Source organism: Portunus trituberculatus, chromosome 21 (assembly GCF_017591435.1).
Source record: "Portunus trituberculatus isolate SZX2019 chromosome 21, ASM1759143v1, whole genome shotgun sequence".
Classification (NCBI taxonomy): Eukaryota; Metazoa; Arthropoda; class Malacostraca; order Decapoda; family Portunidae; genus Portunus; species Portunus trituberculatus.
Window position 1 is genome coordinate 2702230 of NC_059275.1, and position 17609 is coordinate 2719838.

The 17609-nt window shown below is 39.6% G+C and overlaps 1 protein-coding gene across 1 annotated transcript; it reads left to right on the plus strand.

Moving 5' to 3' along the window:
• The first annotated feature begins 236 nt into the window (after window positions 1–236).
• On the plus strand, window positions 237–12102 carry LOC123507077 (protein odr-4 homolog). The gene is made up of 8 exons (XM_045259632.1): window positions 237–529; window positions 2691–2870; window positions 6281–6483; window positions 7054–7231; window positions 7617–7898; window positions 9261–9417; window positions 9965–10102; window positions 10277–12102. The coding sequence occupies exons 1-8, from the start codon at window positions 425–427 to the stop codon at window positions 10456–10458; spliced, it is 1425 nt and encodes a 474-aa protein (XP_045115567.1). The 5' UTR covers window positions 237–424; the 3' UTR covers window positions 10459–12102.
• The last annotated feature ends 5507 nt before the right edge of the window (window positions 12103–17609 follow it).

A 17609-nucleotide genomic window follows, 5' to 3' on the forward strand; every position in this document is an offset into this window, starting at 1 on the left:
GACACTCCAAGATCATGAAAAGTCAATGTTTGAGGGACATTAAAAAGTAAAATTTTCCACACAGTACGGTGGACATCTGGAACGGAATGAGTGAAGAGATTGTAGCAGCAGAAAGTGTGCACAAATTTAAAGAAAAGTTGGATAAAAGTAGATATGGAGACAGGTCACTATTAGTCCCGCTCGAACCCTGTAATATACAATTAGGTAAATACAACTTGGTAAATACTCAGAATAAAATGGCACCGTTGAAAAGACAAGAAGCTTTCTGCTGCAACACCTCGTCTCGCCTCGCACTTTGTTTACCTCCACCAGCTGTTGTCAGACACCCTCGCCTGCCATTCCTCTCCAACCACACACGAGACCTGCGTGCCAGTGACCTCTGAAGAGAAGGTGTGAGTGTGAGACCGTGGTGGTGAGAGGCGAGATGGGCGTGATGGGGCGCGTGGTGGCGGCTGATGACAGCCTTCAGGAGAAGCTGACAGCCCTGGCCAAGGGATGCAGTTTTCAGATCGGCCTGCTCATAGGACAGGTGGGAACATAACAACGCCACAGCTTTTACTGAATTAATGATTAACAGTATCGTTTCATCCCAAGTGCTATGTTATGTTAGGTTAGGTTTAATTTAATTCAGTTCATTATTTCATTACTAATCTCTTCCAGGAGTTGATCATGGTTTTAAAATTTTTAGTGCTTCCATATTAGGAGGTCAAGGATATTTCCATCGAAGACATTATAGTTATTATTATTATTATTATTGATGAAGTTTTTGGTTGTTTTAATTGATTTATATGATGAAGTCTTTGGTTCGTGTGTGGTTGGTGTGTGAGATATCATGTAGGTATGAATGGAAGAAAACAAATTCTGATTACAGTAGCTATGAGTAAGCATTACACTTGGTCAAGATTAGGAAAGTTATTTGCTGCCAGATTAAAGACAGACAGGTTCACACATGTCAATATGTGACTGAAATTACAAGTTGGTAGAAGTATTGACTGACCCCTTCTAATCGGAACACTTTCACACATAGCGACTGGGAAACATTGGCTAGTTGGCGGGTAGTGAATGTAAACAAACAGCTACTCAACAAGATGTCTTCCTATGATGACGATGACGATTGCGATCAAATTAAATCATCACATGTATTCAATCTTCACCTCCAACAACGCCCTACATAGAGGGAAGTATAGTCTATCCGTTTTGATTATCTCAGAGCAAACTGTGTATTCGGTTGGCAGCCCTGCCTCACCTCTGCTCTCGCTCAGCCCCGCTGAGACGCAAATTCATTAACAAACATTTATATTTATTCACTTTACTCAGTAACGACACAAGTTACATGTTACTGAGTAAAGTGAATAAATATAAATGTTTGTTAATGAATCTGCATCTCAGCGGGGCTGAGCGAGAGCAGAGGTGAGCAGGGCTGCCAACCGAATACACAGTTTGCTCTGAGATAATCAAAACGGACAGACTTTAGTCATTGGAGAGTGGCAAATATCTCACTGAATGCCTATATGTTTAAACTTTTTTGCTGTAGAATTCACTTTTAGGGTCCCAAGTGTGCTCTTTTCCCTCTCCAACTCCAAAATCTCTTTCTCTACATCGACATCACATTTTCAAACCTTTCTCTGTGACATCACAACATAAACAAAGTTGCAAATCAACTGAACAAGACCAACATATTGGTCTTGTTTTACGACTAGTTTTTCCAGCTGCTAGACGACACCAGTTTAGTCAGAAACTCTATGAAGTTGCAATTTCAGTCGCATATTGACATATGTGGACCTGCCTTAAATTTAGAAATTTAAAGTGTTTTAGTATTAGTAAGTTGTAAGTGGCAGCTGGGAGACAGTGTATGCAGAGAGGAAAGCATGTGTGTAGTCACATAATGTGCACTTATATGTATTGGAATTATGGGCTTGTGAGTTCGGAGTCATGTGGCATTCACTTTGGAAATTACCATAACAGTAAGTTGTTATTTGGTTGTGTGTCATAGTCACCACTTTCTCATTAGTGATTGTGACTTAATGCTGTGTCTTAACTTAGGTATTACCATTTTGTCTTCTTGATGGTGATTTAATGTGTTGAGGTATTGGTTGATTTTTTTATTTATTTGTTTATTTTTTCAATATTGGTGATTTGATGGTGTGTCTTACTTACAGTTTCACTGTCCTGTTTTGATATTATGATTTTTTTTTTTTTTTTTTTTTTTTTTTTTTTACGGTAAGGCCTATAGCGCCTGTAGGCACACTTGAAGAGTGTATGGGAAGCACTGTTCAGCTTCCGCCCATTAGTGGCGCAGGCAATTTTATTTATAGTGGTACCCATATTAGGGCCCATATCACCGCCCAAGCTCATCTTGAGTGTAACCACCTAGAACCTGGGTATCATGGTGATATGTAGGTAACTTTAAACCACTCGACAAATGGCAAAGTGTTTTAAGGCTGTACGTGGTGGGATTCAAACCTACGCGTGGATGTCTGCCCGATCCCATGCTCACCACCTTATCCACTATGCCACCGCCTCCCTAATTTATGGTCAGCATTTATTTATTTATTGTTTCTTATTAATAATAGTGATCTAGTGTTGTTTTTCTTTCACTAGCACTGTTGTACTACCTTAGTGATGATGATTGGACATGCTTTTTGTCTTGCTGTAAATCTTGACACTCTGATGTGCACACCCTGTCTCAGAACACAAGTGAGAAGGACATAGTGGTCCACCTAGCACCAACACCTGTGCCAGACGAGGGCGACCTGAGTTCAGAGGAGGAGGAGGCAGTGCCGAGCCCCAGACATGAAGCCAACAAGCCCAAGTTCCCTGATTCCATCCCCAAGGTGGTGGAGAGCACAGTGTCCCAGCATGCTCGCCAGGTGGGCCAGTGTCTTCTTGTTTTTACCTAACTACTTTTATTTTTACAGGATTGACTCATGCTTATTGTATTCTCTCTTTCAAAGCTGATTTGCCACACTTATCTTTAAAGCTGTGAATGCTTTTGTATGAGTCTGTTTGCTCTTACTTTTGATTTTTTTTAAATATTTTTATTCTATATGGGAATTTACAGGCTAAAGGAGATATCCCATATGAAAGCCCACTAACTAGAGGTTTAGGACAACTGGTTGTTGCCAACTGGATGTGGGAATCTGGCCACCATATAGATTGGGAGAAAACTGCAAATACATAATTTATGTATTCAAGGCAGCTCATTTCTGTACTCAAAGCAACTCATTTATGTACTCAAGGCAGCTCAGCTTATTTCTGCACTTAAGACAGCTCCTTACACCCCCTTCAGTGAGTAATTGATTCTTGAGCCAATGAAAAGTGATTTGATTTTAAATTCAACACAAAAAGTAAAACTATGTACTAAGAAACAGATTAAGAGGAGCTTATATTGTATAACTTGAAAGAGTCCTCAAAGATTTATCAAATTACTAAAGAATTCAGTATTAAACAAAAAGTAGAATCACCATTAATCACCAGGGGCAGGATTCACTAACATTCCTTACTTTAGCATTACATACAAAGAAAAAATGAGGGGTTCATACGAACTCCCCCTAAAGCGATTCACTATTGGTTTCTATGGTCACCATCTTGGATACTTTCTGTTCAGTGGACTTTCACATCTCTGGCGGTAGTCTCTGCTAGATGGCATTAGTGCATGGTTGACATTTTTCCTTCAGTCAATAGCACCACTTTTCCTCGATGGACAAAAAACAAAACAGCAGCTAGTAGTAACAAATAATGCATCATAATCACATGATACAAGAGACAGCAGTGTCAGTGGAGCCCAAAAGAGAGTTACAGGACAACTCAGCCCATTGCCAACTCAGCTCATTGTCAACTCAGCTTACCTTACCAGCTTGGACCACTGTGTGTACCAACATGGTCCATTGTGTGTATCATCATTATTAATGATGGAAAGCATGATCTGTAAGTTGCAAAACACATATTTATTACTTCATTAATGTTGATCAGTTTAAAAGATGGGACTCAGTCACTGCCAAACATTGTGTATGTATACAAGTGAAATAAAAGCCATTCTTACAATGCACCGTCACTGTCAGGCACACACACACACACACACACACACACACACACACACACACACACACACACACACACACACACACACACACACACACACACACACACACACACACACACACACACACACACACACCTGGTAGCTCAGTGGTTAGAGCGCTGGCTTCACAAGCCAGAGGACCGGGGTTCAATTCCCCAGCCGGGTGAAGATATTTGGGTGTGTCTCCTTTCACGTGTAGCCCCTGTTCACCTAACATTATTATCAAAAAGTCACCAAAAAAATTATTAGCACTATCATTGAGCATCTTTCTAGATTCACTGTATTAGTACATATATCTCAGTCTCCTTCCCTCCTCAGGTCATTGTCATATAATGTCACTTACAGTTATCCTACTTATTTCACTCTCCTTTCCTTTTCAGCTGCTGCTATCTTGTGCTGATACACTAGTATTTTCATATATAGAGTCTTTTATCTCTTCTTAGACCACTCATGAGCTTATGTTCACCTGTAGTTCTTTATTTCTATCTACTTCACCTTCTTCTAACCTCTGGCTTCATCAGTGTTTATCTCGAGGGTTGTGTACTGCTCATAGGTCTGGGTTATGAAACCTTATGGGGTCCCAAGAGAGTGCTTACCGTATTTGACGGCATATAGGACGCACTGGCATATAAGACGCACCCCATTTTAGCAGGTCAGATTCAGGAAAAAAAGTTTTTAGTGTCTTTAAGCATATATTCTTGATAGCAGTCTCACAGCACATTACAGGCATGCAAAGCATCACAACAGCAATAAACATTGAACACGAAAATAAAGCCTTTTTTCCTGAACTTCTCTCATTTATCACCCACGTCTTTATGTCAACCTCTAGTTCTGGCCAATGTGGGGCTGGACAATGAAGGTTATGGTTATCTTTCTTTGCACTCTTCAGTTGTTGTTCTTTCTGTCATCAGACACGTATATTTTTTTTTATGTAGGTGGTGGCCCAAAAGCCCTTGCTGCTGCTCTATTCCCATTCTCCTTGGCATATTCTACAACTCTTAATTTGTAAGAAATCGTGTAGCTCAGTCTTTTCCCAGCTACTGCCATGATGATGGGGAGGGTGTTCCAATGTTACCAAAAAATCAAAACAATTCACACCCTTACCAGCAGTGATACCAAATCCCCTATTGTCACAATCAGTATATACGGTAAATGGAATAAGCATTGAATAGATTGGTAATAGATGTAATAGAATAGACATAAAATAGATGAATAAAAAGCAAGAAGAAGGAACAAAAATCTGGATGGAATAGACGTTAATTAGATGGATTATATTCTGTAGTTTTGTTTCTTGCTGACAGATGGCATGTAGAGCGGGATTCTTCCAATCAGCTGATGCTTATAAACAAGACTCACGGCCTCATGGATTACAATAGATTGCTTTCATTTTTGTGATAATTTGTTTTTAAAGACTCAGTCATAATAAGATAATTTGTTTTTAAAGTAATGGCAATAATACTGTTAATAATGATAATACAAGCAATAAAATAATGATGCGTGGAGTCTAGGTTAAGTAGAAACACTGGGTTAGTGTGTCTCGGGAGCCCATGGGAGGTCTCAACTTGCGTATAAGACACAGGGTGATTTTATGAGCCAAATTTTGGAAAAAAAGTGCATCTTATATGCCATCAAATACGGTAACTTTTGAGGTACAGATGTAGTTCGTAAGTGTTTAGAGAATAGCTCTTAGCATAGATACGGACTTCTTAAGGGCTTACGAAATATGCAACTGTTTACTGAATCTCGTCTCAGATCTTTTAGGTTAGTAGGATTATCAGGATATGCCCTAATCTCATTTCTTTCCCTTTGCACAAGTTTGCATAGAGCTGTCTCTATATTTCTTTTTCTCCCTCTGTTTCTGTATAAATTGGTGTATTGGATATTATTCTGTTGGCATAATTCTCTATTTTTTGTGGGGTTATGCTGTCTCTTCTTTGTTCCCTTGTTGTTTTCTTATACTGGGCCTAATCATTCTTAACAGTGTTTTCAAAATACCTTTAATATCCTTTTTTTTTTCTGTTAAGGTTCATGCCTTACATTCATATGGAACTGCTTGTTTCATAATAGCATTGTTGATCTTCAGTTTTGATTACAGAACTAAAATGTACAATAATGGAATGCACACATAATCACATATTTCAAATCAATCATTGCTTGAAACTGATAAGTGTGCAGAATTAAGTAGCGGGTGTTTTCCAGGTTGTGCGAATGCTGCCCGGTGGCCTTGACATCATTGGGGTGTATGTGGTGACACCCCTGGCTGACTTCACCACATCCACCAGCCAGTCCAAGCTGCGCTCTATTCTGGCAGCCACACACAAAACGACCTCAAGGATCCTTCTTGAAACAGCAGAGACAAAGACTGAAAAAGTTATCATACATGTGTGCACACAATCCTTCAAGTGAGTGTTGTCTTCCTCAATATTCACAATACTCCTGTTGGGATGTATAGTATGCTAATAGTTCATCAGCACCCTCAAAGCTGATACCATGAGACAGTTTTTTAAATATTTCATGGACTCATATGAATAATGAAATAATATGATTGTAACACAAAGCAGAAAATGGAAACTTAGTTCTAGCTGCATATGGTTGACTTCAGAAAAGTTCGTAACCAGAAATCACAGCACTAGGTAATTTTTTTGCAGATTTCTTATTAGTTCACTTATTTTTTTAGTGTAGTATTTGATGGTGCAGAAGACCATCCCTTTCTACCAGGGGCTAATGAGCCTAAAAGTGTGTGCTGTACTTTGTTTGTGCCACCCCATGTAGGCTTTTCAGCCTGGTATATACTAGTTTTGTTGATAGATTACTACTAATGATACTAATAATACCTCTTCCCACCAGAGGTTGACTGGGCTAAGATGGTAGCCGAGTTGTGAATTAGTGTGTGGCACTTTGTCTGGGCTATTCAATGTGGGGGATTAAAGTATGTAAATAAATAAATGGATTTTATATTTTTACACCAACAGAATTGTGTGTAAGACGCTGGACATTTCCGCCACGGCTTCCAGCACACAAGAAAATGCTGATCTCAAGTTCCAGCGAGGGGGCAGCAAATGGCAACAGCTCAGTTATGCTTACAACATCAGTCTTAACTTTTGGCTTCCCAAGGACAAGCCATCACAGTCACTCTATAAGACTATAATAGTAAGGCGGGACAGGTGCAGCTGTGGTTTTGTCTGCAGCAATGATGACTGATGATCATGATGGTGATGGTGATGGTGATGGTGATGATGACATATGTAGACAAGAGGTGGATGACTTATGTCTATTCTTTCCTTACATGCAGATAATTGCATTTTGTTTTCATTTTTATTTTTTATGTATACATGATGATATTTTTGCAATTTTCTGATTTATATTTCTCTTACTGTCTGATGCTATTCTATTAGTTGGGTGTGCTCAAGACAATTAAAGTGAGCCATGAATGGATTGAAAGAATCTTGCCAACTGAATTACCGTCTTACTTTTATTCAGATGACTTAATGATAACAGCATTGTACATATTAAATTGCCGCCTTACTTTCCTCAGAGTCTCATTAAGCCGTGGGCAAAGAGTGTGACGCAGAGTCTGATCCTCATCGACTCGGAGCTCCCGGATGATGAAGAGCCCCTTGATTCCACAGTGGAGGAGAAGCCAACAAAGAAGAAGGGAGGAAATAGAGGTCTCATGGAATTTGTTCCCCCGAAAGCCTATAAAGTGGAAATCCTTGACCCATGCATCCCAGTCTTGCCTTCCAGTGGCCTGACTGAAATGAGTGGCAGCATCAGGCTCTCCGGTACACTGGCAGGCCTGGCTTTTGTTCATTCCAAGGTGAGGTCTGTGGATCGGTCCCATTGAGAGCTCTTGCCAAGCTGTGTGACTGATTCCCATAAGGTGATGACTCTTCTGATCTTTATTAAGTGATGACAGGAGGACTTTCTCTTCTAATCTCCATAAGGTGGCAATAGGAGTGCTTTCTCTTCCAATCAAGACAGGAGTGCTATCTCTTCTGATCTTCATAAAGTGACAACAGGAGTACTTTCTCTTCTGATCTCTGTAAAGTGATGAATATTTTCTCTTCATATTCTGTGTGTGTGAGCAGGAGTTCTTTTCTTTTCTCTGTTGGGACCCAAGGAAATAAGTGAGTGGTGGGAAATTTTTGTACTTTACTTTTTTTACATAAGAGGGGAAAACTGGGTAAGGGCAACAGAAAGAGTTAAAGAAAAGGCTCACATAGTTGCAGGTCAGAGAGAGTTAGCCAAAAGAAAGGGATAGATGTCTAGAAAAGTCCCTTTTTAATGAGTGACTTTGACGATAGACTTCTATTATTGGGGATAACTGCCTTGATATATGTGTGCATGTATGTAAGAGTGAGGGTGGGAAGGCTAATGGAGCATGATGGAACACAGGACCAGTGTGTAGTGTGTGTGCATCTCCTGGTACTGTGATGACTGTTTTTGTCATTTTTTGTTAACACTGACCTCACTGATGGGTATAGTATTTTGTTTTGGTGGACATAAGGAAGATGTAATGTGAGGCTAGTTCAATCTTTGCTAAGCTACAAGAGTACTGAATTAAGAAACTAGAGTGTGAAAAAGAAGTCTTTGAAGCTGTAGATGATTATGGGAAAGATTGACTAGCAGTGAAAAGGTTAAACTTATTTGTTGCACCTGACAACAAAATGTCTAGAAATATGAAGAAAGACCTACGAATGTATTATTTTATATTATACTATATTATATTAATTTATTTATTTTCTCTGATGGGGTTATTATTCCCACTGAATACATAAATCAGCCAGCAACAAAAATTCCCTTTCATGTTATTGAAGTTTTATTTATTTTATTTTATTTATTTATTTATTCTTTTAGATTGAATTGAAGTATCTGTTGTGTTCTGCCTTTTCCGTTGATCCTATCCAGTGTTCAGATTGGTGAAGTGTATAAGGAAAATATATATCTGACCATTCCTAAAAAATCACTGTGCATGTACAGCAAAAATAAAGAAAAAAAATTAATAGATAAATTAGTGTGGCTGACTGACTGTGGTAGAATTGATAAAGAAAATTACTTTTATGAATATTTCTTGAAAATCACCTCATGTGTGCAGGAAAAGCTAAAACTGTATAAAATGTAAGAGAAAAGATTGGTGTGGTTAGGTGAGTGTGATGTGATGAGGAGACTTGTGTTGCAGGCCACAGTGGGGGAGGCTCGAGCAGCTGTGTTGGTGGACTTGGTGAGGTCTGTGGTGTCTCGCTGGGAGATGCACTGTGATTCCCTTGTGGAGGAGCCGCCCTCACACCTAATCGGCCCCATTATACATGAGCCTCCGAGGCGCGTCTTTCTGGAAGGTGTGCACTACAACATCCTTTTGTAACTTACCATTGTAGCCATTGTTATTGTGTGCTTGTGGGATTATTCCTATCACTGTATGTATGTGTGTGTGTGTGTGTGTGTGTGTGTGTGTGTGTGGGGCTATCATTGTTGTCAGTGTGTGGGTTTATTGTTTCCTATTTATCCTGTGTTTTTAGAGATAGTAATTCTTGCCTGGCTAAGAGTTTTGATGCTCTTTCTGATTTTCCAGATATGTTTTTTATGGAAATTGAAATATCTTTTATTTTAACTAATTTCTGAAAATAAAAACTAATTCCATGAGAAAAATTATTGATCAGAAAAAGCTAGTCAGTTACTCACAGTTCTCTTCTCTTATTATTCTACTTTTTCTTATTCTTTTTCCTGAAAATCATGGTGTGTTATATTTTCCTAAGCTTCTAGAATTGCGCATTTTATTGGCTGTGCTTGACAAATATAAAGATAATTTTTAGCATACAATCATAACCTGCTCAGACTTGTATTTCCTTGTCATGATTTAGTTGGCTGCACTGGTGGTCATTGCAGGTGGTGGGCTGCCAGTGAGCTTGTGTGACTATCTTTTCCCGGGAGACAGCTGTGCTGATGCCTGCCAGTCTGCCAAGGAGCTGCTTGGCCTCAAGATAAGGAAGGAACATGTTGATGACTCACAGGAAACTTTAGCAGGTGAGTGTTAGTGATGTATTTTGTGATTGTGATTTATTTGTGTCCTTGGTCAGTATATTTCACTTGTAAAAAAGGTTAAATGATGAAGATTGAAAGTGATCTTTAGTTTTGGTGCAGTAATCAGTGTGCTTACACACTTTCAACAGTTATTAAATAGTAATATGGCTCTAACAGATGCCTCTGAAGTGATGTGCCATGGAGACATCAGTGTGGGTAGTGCTGAGGAGCTGGAGGCCCAGGGTGGCAGCAGAGAGGGTCCCTGCTCCTCCACACAGCTCCTCCTGGTCCTGGCTGTGGCGGCTGTGGGAGTGGGTGTGTCCTTTGTTAGTCTACAAGGGTCGCAAGTGTTAACATAGGTGACAAGTTTTATAGTCCAATGTTAATAAATCACAGTAACTGAATTATTGTTATGGTCTAAACAGAGATCCTTAAATGTGTAAGCAGACTTTTATATTGTGTAGGGTTTCGTAAATTGTTTTGGGTGGGAGTATTTCTTGAGGCTTTTGATTTTTGCAGTTATAGTGTTGTATAGCAGGCTCATCAGGGCTTGCTTTGTTCATTCCTGGTATGTTGGTGGTTCTAATAATGTTTGTGCTCTCTGTATAACTTACGGAACTTTTGTCCTTAGTGTATATATGGTTTTAAGGTGCAAGTGTGAAAGTAGGATGAAAGCTTCCATTTCATGGTGTTGTAGTTTTTGGTTACCTCTTATGATTAGAGTCTTGATCCATTGTGATGCTTAACAGAGACAACCAGTTTGTGTCAATGATGGAAGTGATGTGTCCCTTCCTCTAGGCACTCTTTGCACCATTATTATCCAGGCTCACACATCATGTGGTATGTGTGGTCATCAATTTTCTGTGTATTTTTGTCAAGAGTAAACCTTGTCCGTGCATTGCTATGTGAGTGTTGGAGGGTCTTGTTCTCATCTGTTTGGCTTCTTATGCAGCTAAGGGGAGTGTTTATGATGTATCAGTATGCATCAGTGTGGGGACCTGTGCATGTTGGTCAAATTGTGGTGTTGCCATCTTCAGTGATTTTGCTGCTTGAATCAGTTGTATTAGTTAAAGAAAGGTGAGTTAGGTATTCAGAATGATAATACATCAAGATTTCAAGGTTTTCAGATTAATAGTCTCATATAGTATTGGCTTTGCCATAACTAAAAATCAGAGACATTCAAGATCACAATCCTTTCAAATATTTGCTGTGACAAGATTCCCTTCATGAAAGTGGCATTTACTCATCTTTGAACCTTTTCACTATGATATGCAACAATTCACAGGACTAAAGGTAATGCATGGAGTCTTTATAAGCATCCACAAGAAAGAAGTGGATGAAAAAGAATAGATTTTGTAATTTCTGAGCATTACAGTGCTTGGAGATGGCTGGAAAACAAGAGTTAATGATAAAAAAAAGATGTGGCAAATAGCAGGGAAAGGGTTAATGGCAGCTCTAAAGAGTAAAGAGTTTGCAGTGGTAGAGAAACACTTGTGTGTGCAAAACAAAACACCAAGAAGGACAGGGGGAAGATATGAGTGGTCAGGGCTTCCCATCAAACCCTTCCCCACACCTCAGCAGTCCCCAGATCAAAGATAATCAAATGCTTCGTGCCTCCCTTTCCCCTTGGATGATTGTGTATTGTTTTTATAAGACTTCACGAGTGCTAATTCCCGTCTTGCATAATTGTTCTCATGGGAAAGTTAGGTTTTGGCCTATTCGTTTTAGTATTCAGTCTTTAATTTCATCGCACGCTATGGTAAAGCTAAGTAAAGAAAATGTAGTATGTTGTTACCATAGATGCATTGTGGAGAGATCTGCATTACTACAGCATTGTGCATCATACATACTTTATTTTTAACATGGTGTATTTCTCAGCCATGTTCTATATTATGGGATGGTTCAAATTGTAATGTTAACCTTTTTATATGGTCGAGTTAAGATGGCCTTGTTGGCGTTTTGGAAAGGGTCCATATTAGCTACATTAAAGTGTATTTACCATGGAACCTGTATGCTTTAATGCTTCCAGTCTATAAAGAGAAAATTGAAGGGTACATGTACAGTTGTCCAAAACAGTGATGTCACATTCTACAAAACGTCACGGACAAAAACCGTCATCGTCATCTCAGCTGACACATCCATGGCTCTTCTCGGTCTTTCATGGAGCTCTTCACGTAAGACAGTTCAGTAATCCATACTGTACAATTTATAGACTTTAAATTCACTGAGTTTGTGGCATCAAGACTTGGGTTAACTGTGCACTGCTAATGTTATGAGGGTTATTCTTGCCTGCTTGCTTCTTGTACAGCTGAATGCAGGTAACAGCTTAAGTATTGAGGAAAGAAAAAGTTAATGTTGCAGATGTGTGAAGGGATGAAGTAAAAAATACACAGGGTTATTGGTTCTTTCAGAAGAGGGTGACCTGTTACTGCTCAGGATTGGAAAGATGTTGTATTTGTGATAAACAAACACACACACACACACACACACACACACACACACACACACACACTCTCTCTCTCTCTCTCTCTCTCTCTCTCTCTCTCTCTCTCTCTCTCTCTCTCTCTCTCTCTCTCTCTCTCTCTCTCTCTCTCTCTCTCTAAGCTGTGGCTATTCCCCATCAAGTGAGAGCAGTACCAGTAGATTTTCTCCTCTCCATGGTGCCCAAGATAAGAGTGATGCAATTGTGTGTGGATGTGAAGATTGTGTGCCTTGACAGTAAATATATAAATTTCTTTGAAAAGTCAATGTTAGAGTAATGCTAAAAAAAAAAAAAGGAAAAATTGCAATAATCTTTATGCTTTTTCTTTGCATTTTATTAAACAAAGCTTACATTGACACTTTGAAAACCTTGTTAGTGAAAGTAAAATGCATCTGATACTGAAAGCTCCTGCAAACTTAATATCAAATATCTTTGAATAGGAAACATGGCTTTTGCTTGTGTTGTAGTCACCCATTTGTTGCTCAGTAGTCAGTATCTGAAAGCTTGAATTGCAACATTATCAACTTTTTTTTAAACTGAAGTGTAATGCTATAATCATCCACTTGTTGGTCAACAGTCAGGTTAAAGTGCCTCGATCATAACTTAATATACCTTTTTTTTCTCTTTTTCTATTAGCTTATGAGTGTAATGCTACTATATGTCAGCAAAACTTGGGCAGTGAAAAAGGACACTGTCTGCAGGCAAGAACAGAGAAAATTAGAAGAGTGTTGTGTGCAATGCTAGACACCACATCTTGGTTCACACACAACAACCTGACAAACAGAAGTGACTCAACACCTCATGGGTCATTGTGCTCCTACTGACTAAACTGGTAAAGAGCAGTATGCCTCAAGTCTCCTGGTGTGAAGTCCTTCCTTGGCTGCTCTCCTTCCATCACTTAATCCTTAATTTCGTAGTACATATTTCAAAACACGACTAGAAGGTATCACAGTTTCCCTTCCAACCCCACCTCTTTCTGGAAGATGGGGGCAATTTTTCACCACTTTCTGCCATGTTCTTGAGTTTCTCTGCCCTGTTTTAGGTTGCTTGGCAGTGTCCCTACAATCCTGAGTGGCCCTTGTGGTATGTGACTGGGGAATCTTAGGGTTGATGGAGCATTCAATGGAGCAGCAACAGAGAGATAGTATGATGGTGAGCAGAAGTCCCACAAGGGGTGCAGTGATGGCAGCCAGACGAATGGGTGAAGTGGTGTTCTGGTCACACTTCTCAGGCCGTGGCACCCAAGACATCTGGATCTTCTTTATCAAGCCACCACCCTTCATTTTCAGCAGTCTAAAGAGAGGGGCATAGAAATGAGAGGGTGTTTTTTATTCTTTCCTTAATCTTTTTTTGTCTTTGTTTGCCTTCCTGACTCCAGTGGCTTATTTTTTGGTATAATCTATTTTCTTCTGCTCTTCCTCTTTCATCTCTCAATTTACTCTTTCTACTACTACTACTACTACTACTACTACTACTACTACTACTACTACTACTACTACTACTACTACTACTACTACTACTACTACTACTACTTCTACTACTACTACTGCTGCTGCTACTTTTCCTCTTCCTCATTTCAATTTTTTTTTATCAATCTGTCTTCTACTCCTCTTTTCCCTCTTCACACTTGCTGCTATTTCTATGATCACTTAATGCCTATTACAATCATACATATCCCACTTCCTCTGAACATTCAATTATTTTCTCTTTGAAGTATACTACCTGTTTTTTCATTCTCATTTTGCCCAAATCTCAAAGTTATCCCTTTGAGAATGTACCAAGATACCATGAACAGCACTTATAAAACCCTCACAGATTATTATCCCAAAGAGCAGAGGCAAGAGGAGTTAGTGGGTCTTTTTCTTGTTGTTACCCTATGCCTGTGCCCCTCTTATACATAAAAAATTTCAAGCTATACATACACACTATTCAAGATGGGGATGAGTGGAGAGCCTTTCTTAAATGCAATTGATGTGAAAGCCCTGAATTCAGAGCCTGGCAGGATGTAGTGGCGGCAGTCAATGTTGGAGTAGATGAAGAGGTCAGTATCCATGTAGACGTATCTTTCCTGAAGGGTCTTGGCCACACCCTCTGCTGATGTACCCACCATGAGGCTGTCACTGGCCATTAGCTTACTGTAGGCAGCTTGGTGAGACAGGTCACTAGAGCTCTGAAAATTGAAACGGTCGAGTACTTTTTAGATTATAGGAAAATATGGAAAGCTGCAAGAACCAATCAGGTCTACACATCATAATCCTTGTAATTGATGTTACTTAGTACCTGTTTGCACCCACCATCTTCACTCATAAATTTGTCTAATCTTTTAGAGTTCCCTTATGACTCACTGCAAGCAATCTGACTACTGGGTCTATTCAATTCTCCTATCACTCTATTTGAGCACCAGTTCCCTCCTATCTTTGTTTTTTTTACTTTTTTTTTTTTGGTGGGCGGGGTAGTTAATCAGATTTCTTTTGGCATCATAAAAATGAAACATATTGTACTGATCTGAATGTGTGGTTTGAAACACTGAATAATTGACTTTAACCTTGTGTGAGAGACGAATTACTGAGGACATGCCCTGCAATGGGACACTGATATGTACACAACGTTTTGCCATGTCATGATGGGTCAATGATTGCTGTAGTTGGCTTTGTGCCTGAACACTACAATATGATGCTTTGTATGGAGAGAGAGAGAGAGAGAGAGAGAGTGTACGAGAGGGATATGAGAGGTGTAAAAAGTAGAAACAAGAAGAGATTGGGGTTGGGGAGGAGAACATGAGATAGGGTTGAGAAAGGAGGTGTGGCTTAGAATACATAATAAGTTCTGGCCAAAGATATCTAACTATTAAAATTTCTTGAGTTGACATATCGGTCTACATAAAAAGTTAGCGGAGAAAGGCTGTCTTATTAAATAGGGTAGAGAGCTTTCTGTACATTAAATTTCTAAAAGCTAACTAAACTACTAAAAAAAAAAAAAATGATAATGACACGAGAGAGAGAGAGAGAGAGAGAGAGAGTGGGTCTCCAAGCGCACGGGTTCGAATCCTGTCCACGGTCTGAGTGCAGGTTGGGCTTCCTCACTCAGGGCAACGGTTTCCTAGCGGGTGGGCTTTGAGATAGGAGGTACCCTAAAAAGTATCCCCTTTAGCCCATAAATTTCCGTGAAAACCCCACATGGTATAAAAAAAAAAAGTACTTATTACCTGCTTTATTCCCTTCCTTGCATACCTTCCTCCCTCCAGTGACATTTTTAACACCTACCCCTGTTTGGTGATATTGAATAGTAGAAAAGAAGATAAGTTGATGCTTCCCATTTTTTACAGTAATAATATAAAAAAAAAAATTTGACTGGTGGAAAATGAGGCAAAAAGAAGAAGAAAAAAAAAAAAATCTGGGGTAGGAGATCTTTTGTGCGAAATACACTGTGGTGGCATTTAAAGTAGGTGAGACTCGGGTGAAGTCGTGTGTTTTCAAGTGATCTCTAAACTCACTGTCACTCACGTTTTATTTTACTAATTCGCTGCATAGGCTACATCCCAGCAGATTCTATACAATGGGGTCTCCAAGGCATGGGTGGTTTTATTTCATTGTAAGATATGCTGATGGTAGTGTGAAAATTTAATATAGAGTTTCTTATTATTTTTTTTTTTCTTATGTTTCGTCACTTATTTTGGGAAACCATTATTTCAGCCTTTCCCCCCCGCCTTCCTATCTATCATCGCCACGCAGTTTCCTCCTTTACAAGTTAAAATAGTACACTACTAATGATGGCTCTATGAGAACACACACACACACAAACACACACACACGACAAGCTAGTTTAATCACCGATCTAGCATGTCACAAATAAATACTTAAGGCCTGAATTCAGAACTAATGGATTGGAGTGGATTGGATTTAAAATTTTTTGGCGCCGCAACAGCAACGGTCATATGGCACCGGGCAGAACTAATGGAACAGATATGATTAGGTGGCTTCTAAGTGTGGTTCTCTTGTTAATAATGTAGAAATCTAGTTAACATACTTGAAACCCAATGAACATTTTGCAAGTAGTGGAGGTGCAGCGTAGTATTTCAGGATATGGCAAGGCAAGGATGGTTCACTAGTTACTGGAGCGTTTATTCAGTTAATAATGCAAAAAAAAAAAAAAAAAAAAAAAAAAAATTGTTGACCTGTCATTAGAATCCTTGAAAACCCGTGTAACTTCAACTTGTCTTATTAAGAAAGTACTGGAGATACGAGCACAAAAGGGTTTCAGAATACAGTATACAATCATATGATTATCTATTGAACAAGGCAAGGGTGGTTCGCTAGTTACAAGAGACGCTGGGTTTTTAAGAGCCAGCAGAGAGCAGCAGTGAAACATGACAATGAGGAGTGAGCACTGAGCAGCGAGCACTTGCCGAGCAGTATTTCATGAACCAGGGAAGTGAACTGTTAGCGTGCTTGCGTTACTGTGTTTTGCGGACCGGAGAAGCGGTGAGGATATGCATTTCCTTGGCGTGTGCTGCGTGTATAAGTAATTCTAAAGCAGTGTCGTAAATAACCCGTAAGTGGCTGCGTGGTAAAGCTAACATATAGTGGTACCGTTAGCATTCAGTGTTTCTGTTCGCTATCCTTGTGCGGCGCCGGAGATGGTGCTACGAGTGATATCAAGGACCGTATCTAGTTCCTGGTGATATACAGAATATTTCTTGGCCTGTGGTGCGTGGTTTAGTCCATTTTAAAGTGGTACCGTAAGTGCATTGTGGCATTGTGATGTGGGTACTGCTGTGTTGTCCAGAGTTCACAGTAAAGCCAAGGAAACTAAAGCTATCCAACTTCTCACTCTCATGGCAAGGCCCAGAGGTGGGGGGGGGAGGGGATTGACTGCTGCCAAAAAGGAGGTAATTTTTAGTTTCCTTCTGGACTCCAATGGCGGTCTTGGTAGTGCCTAGACCAGAATAAAGGAGGCAGGTAAGAGTCAGAATGTATTTGTGTTGTTCATTATGATAAGGAAGGAAGCTAGTCTTTTTATCTTCCTTCA

Bases quoted from the DNA above. Each gene is read 5' to 3' on its own strand.
- LOC123507077 (XM_045259632.1), top strand. From the start codon at position 425: ATGGGCGTGATGGGGCGCGTGGTGGCGGCTGATGACAGCCTTCAGGAG. The intron at 6,484-7,053 runs GTGAGTGTTGTC...TTACACCAACAG, and splicing joins GTGTGCACACAATCCTTCAA to AATTGTGTGTAAGACGCTGG. The intron at 10,103-10,276 runs GTGAGTGTTAGT...TGGCTCTAACAG, and splicing joins CTCACAGGAAACTTTAGCAG to ATGCCTCTGAAGTGATGTGC.